The sequence below is a fragment of the Microsporum canis genome, genomic scaffold, assembly GCF_000151145.1.
Source record: "Microsporum canis CBS 113480 supercont1.5 genomic scaffold, whole genome shotgun sequence".
In the NCBI taxonomy this organism is placed as follows: Eukaryota; Fungi; Ascomycota; class Eurotiomycetes; order Onygenales; family Arthrodermataceae; genus Microsporum; species Microsporum canis.
In genome coordinates this window covers 1505719-1523952 of record NW_003299165.1, presented here as the reverse complement: position 1 = coordinate 1523952, position 18234 = coordinate 1505719, and the positions used below count along the sequence as shown (strand labels likewise).

General features: G+C 48.5%; 6 protein-coding genes across 6 annotated transcripts; 3 read left to right on the top strand and 3 right to left on the bottom strand.

The window, feature by feature from the left end:
- Nucleotides 1-226: 226 nt before the first annotated feature.
- Nucleotides 227-1093, bottom strand: MCYG_05658 (extracellular proline-rich protein; the record flags this gene model as incomplete). Its single annotated transcript, XM_002845743.1, has 1 exon — nt 227-1093. The coding sequence occupies one exon, from the start codon at nt 1091-1093 to the stop codon at nt 227-229; it is 867 nt and encodes a 288-aa protein (XP_002845789.1).
- A 1860-nt stretch (nt 1094-2953) lies between these two features.
- MCYG_05657 (monocarboxylate permease-like protein) lies at nt 2954-4633 on the bottom strand (the record flags this gene model as incomplete). The annotated part of the gene is made up of 2 exons (XM_002845742.1): nt 2954-3116; nt 3186-4633. The coding sequence occupies 2 exons, from the start codon at nt 4631-4633 to the stop codon at nt 2954-2956; spliced, it is 1611 nt and encodes a 536-aa protein (XP_002845788.1).
- Nucleotides 4634-5413: 780 nt separating this feature from the next.
- On the top strand, nt 5414-6387 carry MCYG_05656 (uncharacterized protein; the record flags this gene model as incomplete). Its single annotated transcript, XM_002845741.1, has 4 exons — nt 5414-5585; nt 5951-6096; nt 6233-6323; nt 6374-6387. 4 exons carry the CDS (start codon nt 5414-5416, stop codon nt 6385-6387), a joined length of 423 nt encoding a protein of 140 aa, XP_002845787.1.
- A 1986-nt stretch (nt 6388-8373) lies between these two features.
- MCYG_05655 (conserved hypothetical protein) lies at nt 8374-10655 on the top strand (the record flags this gene model as incomplete). The annotated part of the gene is made up of 8 exons (XM_002845740.1): nt 8374-8614; nt 8782-8881; nt 8949-8961; nt 9027-9244; nt 9320-9469; nt 9535-9962; nt 10020-10142; nt 10207-10655. 8 exons carry the CDS (start codon nt 8374-8376, stop codon nt 10653-10655), a joined length of 1722 nt encoding a protein of 573 aa, XP_002845786.1.
- Nucleotides 10656-11552: 897 nt separating this feature from the next.
- MCYG_05654 (serine/threonine-protein kinase srk1) lies at nt 11553-13795 on the bottom strand (the record flags this gene model as incomplete). Its single annotated transcript, XM_002845739.1, has 3 exons — nt 11553-12786; nt 12853-13097; nt 13355-13795. The coding sequence occupies 3 exons, from the start codon at nt 13793-13795 to the stop codon at nt 11553-11555; spliced, it is 1920 nt and encodes a 639-aa protein (XP_002845785.1).
- A 1555-nt stretch (nt 13796-15350) lies between these two features.
- MCYG_05653 (conserved hypothetical protein) lies at nt 15351-18083 on the top strand (the record flags this gene model as incomplete). The annotated part of the gene is made up of 2 exons (XM_002845738.1): nt 15351-16639; nt 16661-18083. The coding sequence occupies 2 exons, from the start codon at nt 15351-15353 to the stop codon at nt 18081-18083; spliced, it is 2712 nt and encodes a 903-aa protein (XP_002845784.1).
- Between the last annotated feature and the right edge of the window lie 151 nt (nt 18084-18234).

Here is an 18234-nt window from a genome sequence, read left to right as displayed (position 1 = left end):
GATATTTTATATACTAGATAATCATGGGGTAAACACTTCGAGATGGAAACAAAATGTAAAAAAATGCTCGCTTAGAAGGGATAAAACATATGGCATCAACATTAAAGGCAATAAACGGTTATGGTTTATGGAGTTAAGGCGGCATCGAGCAGTGTATGAGGGAGGTATGTTGCTATCCAGAATAGCTTTATTTCAGGTACATGACTTCATATCTGTCATAGACCATCTAGATCCACCATCGGCGCTGGGGAGAACCGGTTCCGCTAGGCTGTTGAGGGGTTAGGGTTGGAAGAGTGTAGGTGGTGCCTGGCTCAGATGGCTGGGGTCCGGTACCGGTACCGGTGCCCGTTGGCTGGGGGTTAGAGGTTGGTGGAGTCACCGTGGAAATAGTTGTTTCAGGGGGGATGGTGATGGTCTTAGTTCCCTCATGGATATCGGTGATGGTATAGGTCTGACATCTATCGCACTGGCCGGGTGGTGGGAGAATGGTCTGGGGAGGGACGACAATGGTATTTGTTCCTTCGTGGATATCGGTAATAGTATAAGTCTGGCAGCTAGGGCAGTGAGTAGGGCCTGCTGGCGGAGGAGTGACTGGTGGCTGTTCACAGCCGTCTCCTCGGCACTCAGTAACGGTGACAGTGACAGTGGCTGGTGGTGGGCATGTGTACTCGCTGCCGTGGCCGTTGCCTTCGCCTTCGCAGTCATTGCCATGGCAGGTTTCTGGTGGCTGTGTTGGGGTAGGCTCTGGGACTTGCGGAGTTTCGGTTACTGGATAGCAAGTGGTTGTAGTGTAGGTAGAGGCCTCTAGCCAGGTGCTGTACCAGGTGTGGCCTGGAATAGTTGCAACTGCAGTGGAGTGAGGGACGAAGGTGGTAAGAGTGATGGTATCGGTTTGGGTAGTAGTGATGGTCTGAGTCCCAGGGCCGGGAGGATTGGGGGTAGTAGGCTCAGGGGGGTTTCCGGTGGTCATTGGAGGCGGATGATGATGGTGACCCCCTGTTCCTCTAACCTCGAGTTCTGGGAACTTGTAGCCCGGGCGAGCAAGGGCGGTGCCTGCAAGAGCAGCAACAACAAAGGATATTAAAGCAACCATATTAATGTATGGTAAAAATAATGATAATGGTAGCAACGATTAACGAGGGAGGTGCCTGTTATATAGTAACAGCTAAACCAAGCGAGTGACGACGCTAGAAAAAGAGATATCAGAAAGAGGAGGGAAGAGTATGGTATTCTTCTCAGATATCAACGATAGATGATTATGGTATGGAGAAGTAAAAAAACAGGAGTATATCGGCAGGACGTGGTATATTTATGTCTTTTCACCAGAACATGTTCTTCAAACGTCGTCAGCGGAGGGCAGGTCTCGATCCCCCCAGCTCGGAGGCTTAGATCAGAGCCATCTTTTTTTTTTCCTTTTCTTTTCCACATCATCCAAAGATCCATCTTAGCCCGGAGACTCCACTGGCCAGGTCAAGGCGTTGTCCCGACAGCTAAAAAAGTAGCTGCAACCCAACAGGTTGCCATGGAGCCGGAAAAGGCCTGGAGAAAGCAACAGGACGAACGCCTGAGGCACTTGTTCCAGTGGCTTCCGCGAGTGGACCCCATAGGCCATCCCGATAGTATGCTCGCTACCGTGGTATTAGAACGAAATAGTATGATATTTGTAGTGAGACAAGTCACCGATATGGTTGTGTCTCTTTAGTTCCGTATACACCGCATGGATGTGCTCCCTCAGAAGTCGAGCTGAATCACCAAGACGTTACAGTGGGATTGCAGCCTTCTCGGAGGATACGGAGCATATACATCCTCATATTTGGCCCAGGAGACAAAGGACGTGATTTCTTGCTATGTACCGAGCCGTTCCATGGGCCGCTGAGGCGTCTCGAAAACACCTGGAAACCGATGGCTCGATCAAGCCGCCATGGAAAAGGATATCCGAGATGAGATATGTTACCTGCATCTCCCATTGACAATGTTCCGTTAATAATTGCTCGATCCAGGAATCCGTCAGGCTTGTTACTGGAATGACGACAAGAATGTCTTATGTCTTGCATCCAAGCAGATGTGGTGGGCGTCTGAAACACGAATCAGATGGCGCGCTTCTTCAGCTGGAGCTTTTGGGTTTGCTCGAAGTAATATAAAAATAGGTCTTTGTATGTTTCTTTTATTTCCGTTCAACTTTACATATGTTCGTCCGTATCAAGCTTTTCGCTGCGCCCCCAGATTGTTGTTTATTATTCTCCGAGATCCCCTTATCTCGCCTCTGCGGCTGTGTGAACGGGAAAGCCACGGTGTTTTGCGTGTCGATGGCCCTCTCAGCCCTATCAGGCGGTTTGGCACAAGCTGTTTATCCATCGTCAAGCTTTTTCTCCTGAAGAAACGGCATGTTTCTGAAGGATGTTTGGAGTTTCCGGACGGAGTTTCTTTGGTATGGGGTGTACGATGACTTTCTAGACTTAGTATTCTTAGGTTCAGCGTTCCGAGACTGAATATTCCTTTGATCGTTGGCGTCTTGTCGTCTCTCCAAGACTGAAAGGCCTTGTTTATGGAGCACACTATCTTGATCTTAATTGGGGCGTTCAAATGTTTTGGTAAACAGCATGACCATATCCAAGACATATACCCGGTGATATGACTAGAATGTCCTATAATACTAGGTATAATTCTTGAAGATATACGAGAAAGAAGCGCACAGGATGAGTTGGCGGCAGCCCATAGACGGAAGCGAGGGAGTAGCCAATGGTAACTTTTTGCATGCTATTGATAGTGAGACCTAGCTATTTGAAGAATGAAAATCAAGGACATTAAGTGTATTTGTGGTATACCCGAGAATGACAACGCTGAATGACGGATCCATTATCATATCGTCAAGCCTGATGGTCCCAAAAGCAATGAGCTGCCGTGGATGCATATATATGTAAGTGGTGGAAATCTGGGACCATATATCATGATGTTAGTCTATTTTTAACGGGCTCCAGCCGACTCGAAGCACGCGGGCAGCAATAAAAAATACTAGCCCAGCAAAGTAGCAGCAACTCGTCCAGGTAATGAGACCCCAGTATTCACCGCCGTTGCGGGTGAGGATTGACCCTCCAATAGGGATACCGGTCAGGCACCTGTGGGGTATAATTAGCAAAGACACAACCTAGCTTAGATGGCAAGGAGAAAAGTAGTCATATACATACCCGAAACTAACAACAGTGTAGGCAGTGGCATAGTACCGTCCGTAATTCTCAGTCTTGCAAGTCTGGCCTACACACACTGGAGTCAACCCGATGTTACTTCCACTCGAGAAGCCGAAGATGAAAGCGAATGCTACTGTCATCGCCGTGTTCCCATTGGCCGGGAGCCATAGGCAAGACACGGAGAGCAGACACATGAGGACGGTGACAATCATCGTGTTGAAGCGCCCGGTGTAATCAGATATATATCCCGGAACCCACCGGCCGAAAAAGGATCCAACATTGAGGATGGCAAGGAGCTGGTATGACAACGCTTTCGGCAGGCCATGGTGAAGAGCGTAGGAGGAGATATATGTAAGAGGCACGAAGAGACCCCATTCTATGCAGAAAATGCCAAGTGTCGTGCATGCAAATACCGGCTCAAGGAGGATGCGTAGGTCAGGCATGATGTTCTTCATAGTAGCACGTTGTCTGGGTAATCGTGACTTGACTAACATCAGCCCAGCACCAAGAGAGACGAAGCATATCAAAGCCAGGACACGAGTGGCCCAGGCGAATCCAATTTTGGTAAAGAGGACGTCTAGCACCAAGGGAAATATAATGCCTCCCACGCTCCCACCCGTCGTGGCCAAGCCGGTGGCCCTCCCCCGAAGGCGGAAAAAGAAGTGGCCAGGGTTAGCAACTGCTGGGGTGAACACCATTGAAGTACCTGCTGCGCAGACAACGCCAAAGACAACCATGATCTGCCAGTATTCGGTACAGAATCCGAGTGCAATCAGACTGCCGACTACAAGAGTCGAGCCGATGAGGACCAACCCCTTTGGGCCCTTTGCGTCAAAGATGGGACCGATCTGGAGACCTCCGAAGAAGATTAGGAAAGAGAAGACCCCAAATATCCATGATATGGTGCTCTGATCATGTTCTTTGAGCTGGTTCTCGCTCAGGTAAGCCTGGAAGGTCCCGATCGCGTTGACTAGACCAAAGGAGCCAAAAAGGCAGAGAAAGCATCCAAACACTACCAAGTATGCCTCCAGGCCACCTTCGGGATATATATTGCCAGCTGGGTCTGTTGACATACGAGACCCTAGTCGGGTGAGATTTTCCGGGTCTGATGGCGGGGGAGCCTGTGACGATCGTGTACGGGCCAGACGACACGCTGGCGAGTTATCTTCTTGATCTCTCGTTATGGCCTGGAATAGCAATCCATTATTTTCAGCTAATGGAACGGCCTTTTCACTGTAAACATGGTCCTCCCTGGCCTCCACGGCTGTCAAAATATCCAGTTCTGGTCTTGTACCGTTATCTTGTGAATTCTTCTTCTTCAGCGGAACAGGCCCGTCTGAGTCACTCTCGAATCCTGTGGAGGTGGCATGCCTTGAATGCCCTGGATATACCGGATTATCAGCGCTGTGATGGTCTTCTGGATGCGAATGTGCCTTCTCGGCAATCATGCTGTCCTGAGATTTCATAACCTGCGTTGGAAACTTCTCTCTCCGCACGGGAATCCAACGAGCAGGATGAAAATCCAGCTACGTGTACTATTAGTATTTTTATGTATAACAACACCCAGTTCCTTGGGAACGCCCTGTTGGATTGAAAAAGACCCGAAAGATAAACCCGTGGAGGCAAGATGTAGTATCCACGGGTCATTTTCAACACAAGTGGCCGCTTTAACTGGCAGAAATTTATATTCTGAAATAAGATCCATAGCAGGTGGTTTCATAAGCATTTTGCTGCATTGCTCTGACTTCCTATTCGCTCGTCCCTCTTTATGAGTGGATTTTTCGGCAAAGAAAGATGCTTGCTCGAACCCTTGCTTTAGCTAATTAGTTAAGAGTTGAACTTGGTCGGCAGTTCCCGTGGATAGTGAGAATTCGCGCCGAGCCAACCATCTGTCAGGAAACCCCATGGCAGAATACGAAAATTGTCACCCCTGGGCTGCGAGAGCAGGCGTCATGATTCCGATATCTTTGCTCAGGTTCTAGTTGACGTCGAACATTTCGGGATATGGGGTCGTGGTGAAGTGGCTTGCTGCAGCCACGCGGAAACGCCCTTCTTTTCTTGACGTTGCTTTTTCCTTGCTACTTTGGCATGCAAGAACCGGCATTTCGAGCCAGTCAAACCTCCTCCGGCTTTGATGGGAGAACTTGTCGATGTTTGATGTTGAGGGCACGGGGATATATCTTTTCTCAATAGGGCCCTCTTGTAGGCCTGACCGTCGAAAGTAAAATATGGTCAAGCAGTCCATCGGGTTGAGTATCAAAAGAAAAGATGTGTTTCAGCAAAATATCCACCAGCGAACTAGTTCAAACACGCAAGAGGGCCACGGACGTTCTTACGATGATAAAGATAGTGGTGATGAATGCCCTGAAGCACGAGCCAATCGGGTGTATGGTGAAAAAGGTCTGTGAGTGTTGGTGGGCTTGCTGATGAGGCTGCTCCGTTAGTTAATACATGACACAGAGTAAAGCGTTATATATACTAATAACTTTCATCTAGGGTCATCACAAGATTCAATAGTCCTAACCAGAGAATGGGGCTCTAGACTCAGAGGCCACGCTCTACTTAGAAAAGGCTGATATTTATCATAAGCTGAACTTCAAATGCTAGACTTTGACTTTGTGACTGCGGCAGAGGTATCGTTGAAATTAACTAGATTTGATCATACGCCTCTCGTAGTCTTTATCCAGGTCACTAGCATCAAACGTTCTAGCAAAGCCCTGTCATGCCTGCAATCGAAACACTACATCTACTGCTCTGAGATACAGATAAAGCCGATCGAGGGATGAGCCGAACTGAGCATGCAAAGAGTTTACCTTTATACCCTGGTGACCACAATTCGAACATTTTCTTAAATCTCTATGGTCATTACGATCATGTCACCCAACTTGTTGAGGCTCAAGTATTCCTCTACGTAAATGCGTACGATCTCGGATCGATGGGACCAACAACTGACTTGGCTCCCCGTTACAGTCAGCCCTTTCCATTATGCTCAACTTGGCTATGATATGCTTAATAGCTAAAGACTGTCCAATATTTTGTGTTCACAGGTACCCACCAATCTGTATCTAATGATTGACGTCACCAAGTCCCGCGCTGATCGATGGATTCCCCAAGGAAATCCTCCATCTATTATTGCAGGTATGTCAATGGAGCATGCTGTTATACATACTACGAAGTTATATTTATAGATATTCTCATTTGACCCTTGATATCGAATATATCCTTTATATATACGAACCATCACTTCAAAGAGGAAAGGCTTCTATCAGATCAGTGGTGATGTTCATTCGTTCAGCGTCTGGTCCTTCTCGTATTTGTACTCCATACGTAATACTCTATCGATGCAACCCCTAACACAAAGCCAGAGATAAAATTGTCAGCCATGGAGCTGTCTCCATCACGAGGAAATAGCCAAAAGAGGCAACCCGCGACGCTCCTCCTCCCACCCTTGATATTAACTCGCTGCGCAAAAGGCAATCTGGCTGCTCGCATCATGGCACCCCTCCAACGGCGTCACGCGAATAATGTCGAACCCCTCATGGGATACATGGCAGATAATGGCTTACCACATGGCGGTGCACCGTACTCTGTCCCCAACACCTTTTGGAAATCCTTTCGTTATGGAGAACCCTAGGTACCTGACGTCACCATCACCTGTTTGAAAGGCTCGGCGATAGCTTGGTGTTTCGACCGAAGTTCGGTGTTTGCCGCCGCAGATTTTTTTTCTCTGTTCGTGTCTCCAACTCGCGGCACACTTTTGCTGCGGAAATGAACATTTTTATGCAGTGGAACCTCGGCTCTTGCGTTGGGATTTTTTATTGGTGGAGAGCGGATACAACATGACCTTGACTACGGGCGTCGTTACTATGACGTAATCACGACAGTGCTTATGATTGGCTGTTTATGGATCAAAGCTTTTTCCTGCTCCGAGCTTGCTGATGCCAAGAAAAGCCAAGCCCTAAGGAAGCTTATATAAGCAACTCTTCTTTGACGTCAGAAAAAGCAATATCAGAACGACTTGAGGATGTCGAGAGAGACGATGTGACCATGCAGGTTGACAGCAGAGGGCGGCCTGAGCAGATGCTGACAGACAAGGAAGGGTAAGAAGTTCGTTGGCTATTACATATTGCGGAATGAAGGATGTGTTCTACTTTTTGGCTCTCTAGTGAAAAGATCGCCACTTCCTCATACCCTGCACTAGAAGTCAATAATAATATACAGCTTTTTTTTCATGGATGAAGAGGTTTCCCGTGACTTCAGCTGCTCTATCTCCCTGCCCATCGGGGAAGAACCGAACCTTCATGATGTTGTCTGAGCCTGATAGATATCGAGTCTTCTGTTCCTGATCAAGAGACCAAAGCCTACAGAAGAGCACCTCCGCGGCCTGTCAAGTATATACGCGTTGTCAAGCACCACAAAAGCTCTCCTCTGCTATGACATAATAGCTGCTAGAATAAAAACAGAGAGTGCACTAGCATCGTGAAGCTCCACCTCCTGTTCCCATGTTAACACTCCACCAGTTGCTTCGCCAATCACTTTGACCAGGTTCCGCCAATTTCAACCCGCTCTTGTGCTCTGTTCATGGCTTTGCCTCGTTGCTTTTTTCGCCTCTTACGATCTTAAATATAATCCGGGTCTTGATTCGTGAAACACACATATATAATTATTGGCGTGGCCCTTTCTTTAACTCATCTCAAGCCAATTCCTCTCTTTTCTCGCCTCCCAGGATCTGTATATGCGGCCTACTCCTCTTCGGAGAAGGTATACAGCGCCAACGGCACCTCATGATTATATGTGAGCGAGTTTCACTAGAAAGAAGCAAGTGGATCGACCAGCAGACATACAACTCTTGAGATAGAGATAGTTGGATATCTACACCTCGGAAATCTTTTATCTGTCCACTTTCCTTACCTGCCATTACCAATTGGTTCTCATCCAAGTGCAACCTCACCGTCTTTCCCCGAAGTGCTCGCTCATTCCCATCTCGAGCAGTCCCATCTTAGCTATCCCGGAATAGCAGCCCAACGCAGCCATCATCGTGACATTTGCCCGGTTCCAGTAACCATACATCGTACGGAATACGCATTTGACGATAGCAACAAACCCCCCATCCCTCGTTGAACAGTATTGTGCCCAGACGCAAATCGAACAGATCCTATCTGCCCCAACGCAACTGTAGTCGCTCACCATGCCGTTCGTGAATCCGTTCGCCAAGGACGAGAAGTCCTTCCCAGGAGTCCTAGTACCACTGTCTGGTGGTTCGCCAACAAGTAAAATCCCATCGAAAAAGAAATCCGTAGGCGGCACTTTTGAAGAAGAGGGCGCGGCGAGCCCACCACCCGAGTATGAGGCAGAGCTAACCATTGAGGCTTTGAGAGCTGAAGTTGAAGCTTCTGTTGCGTCCACAGGCCAGGATACTGCATATGACAGTACGTTCTAACTCGTTTGAGATTTGCTTACCCTCTTACCCTGCAGGCTGGACGAAAGGAGTGCCGGTTTCCTCCCCTCCCTTTTAGATCGGCGAAACTAGCGGATGATAGAGGGTATTCTTTTTTTCATTTTTTGAAGAAAGAGGGTCTGATTGATATATTTTTAGGAAAATCTATGGTCATTAACCGGGCGGTCCAGGATATTGGAATGGGCCGTTACCAGTGGCAGTTGTTTATTTTGTGCGGATTTGGCTGGTTCGCAGACAAGTGAGTCTCTTCTTTGATTGATCGCATTTAACCTAGTGTTTTAAACGCTAATATTATCTTCTCCCAGTTTATGGCTGCAAGTAAGGGAATACCATTTTCCCCCTATGCACCTGGAAATTCTAGTTTATTAATATGTTTTATTTAGGGTGTTGCTCTCACGCTGCCAAAACTGTCCCTCGAGTTCGGTGTTAGTGAATCGCATGTTCGATTCACTACTTGTGCCTTGTTCATTGGTCTTTGTCTAGGATCAGTTATCTGGGGAACTGCATCTGATATCATCGGTCGTCGGCTTGCCTTTAACATGACGCTCTTCCTATGCGGTGTTTTCGGCCTAGCAGTTGGTGGTAGTCCAACCTGGATTGGGTATGTATTATGTTTTATATGCCGCTAGACTGGCAATCAAAGTGACTTAAGTTACTGATATGATTTATTTTTTAGGGTCTGTGCTATGTTTGCCTGTCTCGGTCTAGGCGTGGGTGGGAATTTGCCTGTCGATGGCGCATTATTCCTCGAGTTTCTTCCTTTCGCATCTGGAAACCTTCTTACTATGCTCAGTGTGTGGTGGCCTGTAGGCCAACTGGTTGCCAGGTTAGTATTGCCTTTCCCCATGTATACCCTCTATTTGCATCTAATCTAACCATTTCCATACACAGTCTTATTGCGTGGGGCCTCGTACCAAGGTATACTTGTGCCGATGGTCTACCCTCCTGCCACCTTGCTCCAGCACCATGCTGTGCCAAAGAAGACAACATGGGCTGGCGGTACTTCACATATATCCTTGGAGTGCTCACCTTCCTCATGTTCTTGTCTCGTTTCTTCCTCTTCCACCTTTTTGAATCCCCAAAGTTCCTGCTGTCCCGTGGACGCCAAGAAGAAGCTGTTGCTGCTGTACATGGCATTGCTTACAAGAACGGAGTCAAAACTTGGCTTACTGTGGAAATCCTTAATGAGATCGGAGGACATCCAGATGAGGTACAAAACCAGAAGCTGAGTACCGTAGAAATCATTAAGAGACAGTTGAACAAATTCTCTGGAGAGCGCATCGCTCCGCTCTTTGCAACGAAGAGACTTGGACTTACCAGTATGTTATGTCACCTTTCTTTGATAAGAGGATTCTCCAGAACTAATAACCTCACAGCTGTTCTTCTGTGGTTCTGCTGGGCAACTATTGGAATGGGTTACCCTCTTTTCAACGCTTTCCTGCCGCAGTATCTTGCACAAGGTGGTGGTGACAAATACCCACCTCCGACCACCAATACTGGTGAGTTTATTGAAACTGTATCCGTCCAGTATTTCATACAGCTAATACGAAAAAAAAAAACCAGTTTACCGTGACTATGCCATCACTTCCATTGTTGGTGTTCCCGGCTCTCTGATCGCCTGCTACACCGTCGACATCCCATACATCGGACGTAAGGGTACCATGGCTATCTCCACTCTGATAACGGGAATCATCCTCTTCTGTTTCACACTCTCCCCTGATCCTAAAGTCCGTCTGACTTGCACTTGTCTCGAGGCTTTCTTCCAAAATATCATGTACGGCGTTCTATACGCTTACACACCTGAGGTTTTCCCAGCACCCAACCGAGGTACCGGAACAGGCATTGCCAGCTGCCTCAACCGTATTTGTGGTCTACTAGCTCCCATTGTCGCTATCTACGGTAGTAGCGCAAACCCCAAGGCTCCTGTGTATGCATCTGGTGGCCTCATGCTGGCTGCATTCGTGGCCATGGCATTACTTCCAATTGAGACAAGAGGGAAGGCGTCCCTCTAAAAGAGAAAGAAAGAAAATTCAAGAGAGGGATTAGACAGTATCATTATCTGGATGGTCATACTTGTTTGTTTTAATTGAAGCTGTATAGAGCGAGATGGAAGATAAAGATAAGCCGGTGTGGCTGTGGCTATGGCTCCGGGCGAGTTATCGCCAGTTAAACGGTTTGTTTACGGTTCATGCTTATGTTCATGCCCATTTCTTATTATACCCAGTTGGAAGGTAGTCTGTCTGCTTTTAATGACGAATAGAACGACAAATTTATATTTCATCTCTATATTATGTATTCTAAGATTTGGTCTATAGTTTATCTGACATCGTAATGTTTTGAAGCTGCATCCTCCCTCGTTGTGCGCTGCCCAGCGCTAGCTAGTTATGTATAACGGCAGTGCTATAGGCGTGGATTTTCGTAAGCCCTTTCGCCCTCAGATCTTCCGCAGCTCATTTCATCCTCCACGGTTCCTGTCACTTATAACACGGAGCCCAAAGCAAATCCTTTAATTTCTTTGTCAACGTACCTCTATGTATCTAATACCCCGATGGAAGATGTAAGATGAAAAGCAGCGACCTGAATATAAACACAAGCACAGACAGTCTTTATAAACATCCTCCGCCTTGTTCAGGCAAGAGTAAAATATTGGCTCTTGGTAGAGTCATATGTATGTACGAGGTATTATGCTGGGAAGACTGAAAAGAAGCTTGGGGCTGTAATTGAATCCATAGCATAACATAACATGACATGACATCGCATAAAGAGAAAGTGATAGGAAAGGGCATAAGGAAATCAATGCTAGATATGCACGCACGAGGAAGGAAAGAGGATGGAGGCAGCGAATGCTGGTCAATTATGGAGCGAGGTTGAACTAGGAGGTGAGAAGTTCTAGGTAAAGGCGGTGGGAATCAAGATACAGGTTGCCCAGCCATCCTCCTCCCCCTCCTCCCTAGTAGCGTAGCATTATCTAGGCTGAGCTCGAACGGTTGTTGTGCCGATCGAGCTGCATTCTCCCTGGCCGCAGCTGCTACGGCGGCACTGTGCTGACCGTAGCCGCCTTGTTGGTATGGTTGGCGGCCTCGTTGCTGTGGTTGTCTGCTAGCAGTGGTTGTGCCGGCCGCGCGGCGTGCTTGGGCGGCAGCACTCAGCTGCTGTTGTTGCTGACCTGTGCTGAGATTGGTGCCTCGTAACTTGTTCTCAACAGCCGCTACATCAGGGTTGTATCCTGTGCGTGGCTGCTGTTGACGTTGTTGGCCTCCTTGGACTTTATTGTATGGAAGAGTTGACACGGGGTTACCACCTTGGTCATAGTAATGCATTTCAGCTTGGGACTCGGCGTCATCGCCACTATACTCCTGTTGCTCCGCATGCTCCACCTCGCTGAGGGGATCGAGTGCTGCACCTCGGTATCCTACTTTGAAGCCAGCTTTGCGACGTTTAGCTTCTTCCTCCTGTCTGTGGACAGCATATCCGACATCAAAGACTTCGCGCAAATTCATCGCACCTGGGGAGCGGAAATCGGCACGGCGAGAATTGGGGTCAATGCCGGTAAGCGGCGTTTCGAGGATCTTGTTGGCGTGAGAAAGAAGAGGGGTAGCAAGTGGAGGGGCATCGTCGGCAGCAGTGGTTTCTTCATCAGTTTCTCTGATCCAGGGGTGGGTAAGGAACTCCTTGATGGTATAGCGTTTTTCCGGGTCAACAGTGAGGAGGTGTGAAACAAGGTCTTGAGCTGATTTAGAGATGTCGTCCCACCAGGGGGAAAGGAAAGTGTATTGCCCACGCGCTACCTTTTCAGTCAGGGCTTGAATGGACTCGTCATAAAAGGGAGGGAAGCCGCAGAGTAGAGTGTAGAGTACACATCCCAAAGCCCACATGTCGACCGACTTGGAGTAGCGCTCATCTTTGACGATTTCCGGGGCTGTATAGCCGACAGTGCCACAGGGAGTCATAGTTTCGTTGTCCCAGATAACCTTTGACAGCCCAAAGTCTGCAACTTTGATGACTCCGATGCCACCGGAGCCGATGCCGGGAATAAATTCACCTTCATCAACTTTATCTTCGTCACCGGGAGCAGGTGGTTTGGGATTTTTGGTTGGAGTGAAAGGAGCTGGATAGAAGAGCAGGTTTTCCGGTTTGATATCACTTGTGGAGGGGATTAGCTTATGAATAAAACGGGCAACTGAATAGGTAGGAAGGGTATGTATCTACCGATGAACGACACCAGATTCTTCGTGTAGGTATTCTATAGCTTTTGCCACCTGTAGGATAACATGACGGGATAGGTTCTCGCTGAAATAGGTCAAGCGGACGATCTGGTGGAACAATTCGCCGCCAGGACATAGCTCAAGGACGATGTAGTAGAACTGAGGAGATTCTGAGAATTCTATCAATTTGACAATGTTCGGATGGTCGAGTTGGCGCATTATTTGGACTTCCTTGAGGATACTCGCTCGCTAGCCGAGACGTTAGCATGACTGGAGCGAAGATAGCGAGTGGCCAAGTAATGTATGATGGGGATCTCACTTCCACCTGCTTCTTCTGGATGCTCGGGTGAAGGTGATCAATGCCCTACGAGGTGACCCCAAGGCGCATCGGTTGGCAAAGAACGAAGAAAAAACGGGCACAATAATAATAATAAGAAGAAGAAAGGCCAGTGTAATAGAATGGTCTTCTTTTCTTTTCAAGTGACAGTGTAGCGTTCCGAACATACCTGTTTGGAACTCATCTCGAATTTCCTGACAACCTTTATCGCAACTTCTCCAGACTGTCCAGACTTGTACCGCGCACGGTAGACGTTACTAAAGGCGCCATCACCCATCTTCTCGACAAGAATGTACCGTTCCAGACCAGGGTAACTGGGCAGTTTGGAACGGTTGAGCTTCTCCTCCGCAACGATCTGTTCGATCTCTTGCTCATGGGCCCGAGCCTGGCTCTTTGCAGTAGCGGCCGCTGCAGCCTTGGTCGAGCGTTGGTGTTGGTCGATGGCATCGAGGGTACCGGTAGCCATGCCGGGCTGATACTGCGACTGCGGCTTCCGTTGAGGTTCTGCGTAGACGGTTGTGACGTTTGTGATGGGCTCACCATGGGCGACAGACATACGAGCCTGTTTCCCATGGCGGATGAAGTTCTTGAGGTTTTGTATTGTACTCATGATGACGGAATGTGCTTTTTCTTTTTCGATTCCCCTTTTGGGGGCTGCAGGGAATGGCTGGAATGGGGAGAGAGAGGGCTGGCGATGGGGGGAGAGGGGGTGGGTAGGACGGCGCGGCTACCCTATAGTGCTTTTTTTGTTTCTTTTTCTTTTTCTTTCTGAAGAGAGGGAGGACAAGGGACAAACAACTGGAAGACTGCCTGGGCCCTTGTGACGGGGTTTCTGTGTATGTCTCTCTGTTTACTGTCGGTCTGATGATCTCCTGTGACTTGACGCAGGCGGGAAGATAAGCGAGTGACAGGGCGAAGGAGCCTTATGTTTGTTATATATATAAGGGAGGGTAAGAAAAAAACGAGCCCAGCGGGGAGCGAGAGATCTGGGATGTTGACGTCAGTAGTGGACACTTTTTGATACTTTAGTGTGCATGGGAGAGAACGTAACTTCGTAAAATATCTCTTTTTGCCGCCAACGCTGCTCTTCGTCTTCGTCTTTTCTGTCGCTTTGAAGATGCTCTTTTTCTATCTCGTCTTCTTCGTCTTCGTCTTCGTGTTTTTTTTCTTCTTCTGTTTTTCTTTTCTGCTTGACGTCCTTAATTTCCTCTTTGGGACGTTGGTCACGTGTAGTTAGCTTTTATTCATGTAGATGACTAAGAAATCATGACTAAGACGATTCTGACTAAGATAGATTACTAACTATTATGACTAATCAGGCACGTTCCCAAAAGGGTAAGAATCAACTTCGTCTTTTTTTAACGTCAAAAACTTCAGAACTTTGAAGAAGAACAGACAAAATCACGGACAAAAGGAACAGAGGAAGAGGGAGAGAGAAACGCAAACAGACAGAAATTGCAGGACATATCGGAATAGGCTCATGACACAGGCGCAAATACAAGAGAACTGGTGACACGACATAACCTGGGCAGAGAAGGCAGCAGGTTACGGAGCGAGACGAGAGAGAGAGAGGTCAACCTCGTTGCTTTTTCTCTCTACCCAGGAACCGGGCAGGATGCTGCGAGTCTATTAGTTGATCGGACAGAACTTGGAATTCGTGGAGTACGTGAGACAGCAGGTTTTCGGGACGCGTGAATGCCTCTAGACGATACATCGCCTGATACATAATGCTGGGGGTGGACCTCTAAGCGCGCATTCTCCGTCCTGTTTCAACCTCCTGACATCCTCTACGGAGTACTTTCGATATATTGCTTGTTATACGCACCTCTCTCGCTGAACGGCGCTTGATTCCCTGGGACCAGTCGCTCCTTCGTTGCCCTCCCAAGACGTTCGTTCAGCCTGCATTTGCTGCAGTGGAAATTGCAATAGCTTTCTAGCACCCATCGACATTCGCTGCTCATTGGCCCACGCTCTTGCCAAACTCTCCGTCTTCACAAAGCGTAGCATACTATAGCACGCTGGTGTACTGGTGTGCTTGTCTAGGGCATTGTTACTCCGTAATGAAACGGAGCCTCAACGTTCATTACTCGACTTTGACGGTATACTGTGATATGTTTTCAAAAAGGGCCTAAGGTACATTAAGAAGGGCATCGTCTCCCGGAAAGATGACCACTTTGGCAGACACCATCCAGAGTCGCGAGAACAGTGACAAATCTCGCCTGAAATCTCACAAATCCCTACCGCGACGATGGGATCTAGTCGACACAGGTTCCCCGTCTTGTGTTGATAGTAGCGATTCTGTTGATAACGTGAATAACGGCCTCGTCTACTCTCCCACGCGCACGCTTCCCCTTACTCCGCCAGCCATCACGGCTGAAGACCGGAAACCCCTTTCGACTGCGCAGAATCATAACTGTGAAACCCCTCTGGACCCTCAAGGCAGCATAACACCGTCAAACAGGATAAACCCGCTGACCCCGGATATTACCCCTCCTCGTGTCGTCTCTCGCCCCAGGAAACGAGAAGCACAATCACAGCGCGTGCCCTCTGTCTCCTCGAGAACGACCTCCTTTGCGACAGCTCGAGAAACCCTATCGTCCGATGAGGAGACCGAAAGAGCAAAGTCAACTCCAAAATCAACTCCAAAATCAACTCCTCTACTACTACCGTGCAAACATAGGCTGCCACACCCTTTGCGCAACACCGCCGTTAACCATACGACTACCGATGGGACGTGGCAGGAGACTCCTACGCAAAAGCCTAAGCAGAAGCGCCAACTGTTTGAGACAGAAGAGCTACAAGTCCGCAAACGCGGCGAAAACAGTACCCCTTCTACCTCACCTCGCTCTCAATCCCATCAAGGGCATTCGCCTTCAGTTATCCGCCATGGCAGCCTCCGTGAACGTGTTAGGAAAGAGGAAATTACAGCACCCACCGCCTCTGTTGAAGCCTTTGCCGCTAGCATCGGATGGCCTAGTGAAAGCGGTATAGACAACATGGACTCGGCGCACACACGCTGTATATCAACTGCGTCAACCACTACCATCGAAGCTGTTGTAATTGATTCTCCACCACAAAAGAAAAGGACACTTCGACACACTGGGAAGAATGGCTCTCTTCGGTCTGTCAGCACACCGATCCCTGGCTCACCATCCGTGTCCAGATCGCTACAACCGCAACCACAAACGCAACCACAGCCACGCCTAACTCATAAACATACTCGGATTACGAACGAAAATCGCTTGAGCATTGCATCGGATATGTCCATTGCAACTGCGAGTACCACCTTGACTCAGACCAAACCGAAGCAAGTTGAAGACGTTATACGTGTAGTTGTCATCCCCCAACGTCGGTCGTCCCTTCAGTCTTCCACACCAGTTAGACCACCAACATTACGCTCATTACCTCCAACAAGCCACCGCAGACCCTCCACAGCCCCAGATTCGGACATAGGGTTATCTCACAGTTGGCACAGACACAGGCGGCGTACTATGTCGGAGTCCCTACCTTCAACCTCCAGTGCACCTAGTGCTTTTTGCGCGAAAATCCCTGCACGACGGTCCTCTCTATCCGCCCCCACAAGTCGGAATACATCTCGCGCCGGTTCAGTTTCTGGTGATAGCTCTCGTCCACCCATCACTAGTGCTACAAGAGAGGAGTTGCTTAATTCCAAGCCTCTACCAAGCCTCCCTTTGGAGCCTTCTAGACAACCTTCCAAAAATACAGAATCAAAATCAGAAGGTATGCTGTCGGAACTTATCCCCAAGCCCCTTCGCCTGTCTGCAGCCTCTATGCCCACGCCGCAAATAATTATGCCCTCAGAGTCACCAGTTTATGACAACAATGATTCTGTTCGTCAACCAACTCCACCAGCTGGCTCCTTGACACCTTTTCAACTTTCTATCGAGTCCCTCTCTTTCTCCCCTGGGCCTGTGGAAATTAGTCAAGCCACCGCGGTCCCTTTTTTTGCACATAATAATAAGTCTCTCCTGGTCGTTGAACATCCACTCTCTGAAGCCCGCCCATATACAGGTGACCTCAGGACACCTATGCTCTCTCTCGACTATGTTGAATCTCCTCTTCGATATCCTCGCGCTGCACCTAAACCTCCTGATTTGGCTTCGCAGGCCACCCCGTCCATCCCATTGAAACGCGCAGACACACTGCCATCGCGGCCCCGGCCTTCACTTCCAATGGAGACAGATAGTAGCAATGACAATGGCGGTGGCCTTGTCCGTCGTCTCAGTTCCGTTCGTCGCAGATTTAGTTCCCGTCGCGCTTCCACCGCAGACACCATACCTGCTACCGATGCTGCAAATGATATTAAAAGCACGACGCATCGTGTCCGCAATAGGACGGCAGGGAAGAAACTGGACAGTAAACTACATCCGTTTTGGCGTCCGTATGGATTCTGGGAAGGCTGCGACTATGAAGGCATCACTGGTGACGATCACCCCAAAACCACGACCACGGTCACCGCCGGAAATGACTTGACTCCCTGCGGGTATGAGAGTGGGCAATATGTCAGCAACACACTTGGAATTCCCCAGAATCGCACGCCATTCCAAGGCCCTATCTCCTTGATCCGGCGTGTCTCGCAGCGTTCTCGCTCTCGGCCTAAATCTAGCCGTCTTATCAAGCCAACCAGAAAGGCCAGCCTGACCCTTCTTTCCTCTGATTACCGTCGGAAAAAAAGAGTCCGCTCTTTCCGGCCTCTTCACGAAGTACAAGACTGGATCACCCGCACTCGTCAACGCCGTGAACAGGAGAAACTTGAAGCCCGTCGAGAGAGACTTCGTCGAGCTATTGGTGGGAACGTTATTGTCGATTATACCAGCGTTGCCTCCACTATGGACCCAGAGAGTGTCTTTGCTTCATCCAGGAGGGAGAGAAACTAGACTCTTCCATGTTAATATCAGCCATCGCTCACCCACGAAACATGTTATGCCAATTGAACGCGTTATGATACCATGATGATTGTAAAAGATAAGAATATGGGCACCAACACGATTTATACCAACACCCATTTTCTGATGATGCATTCCGAAT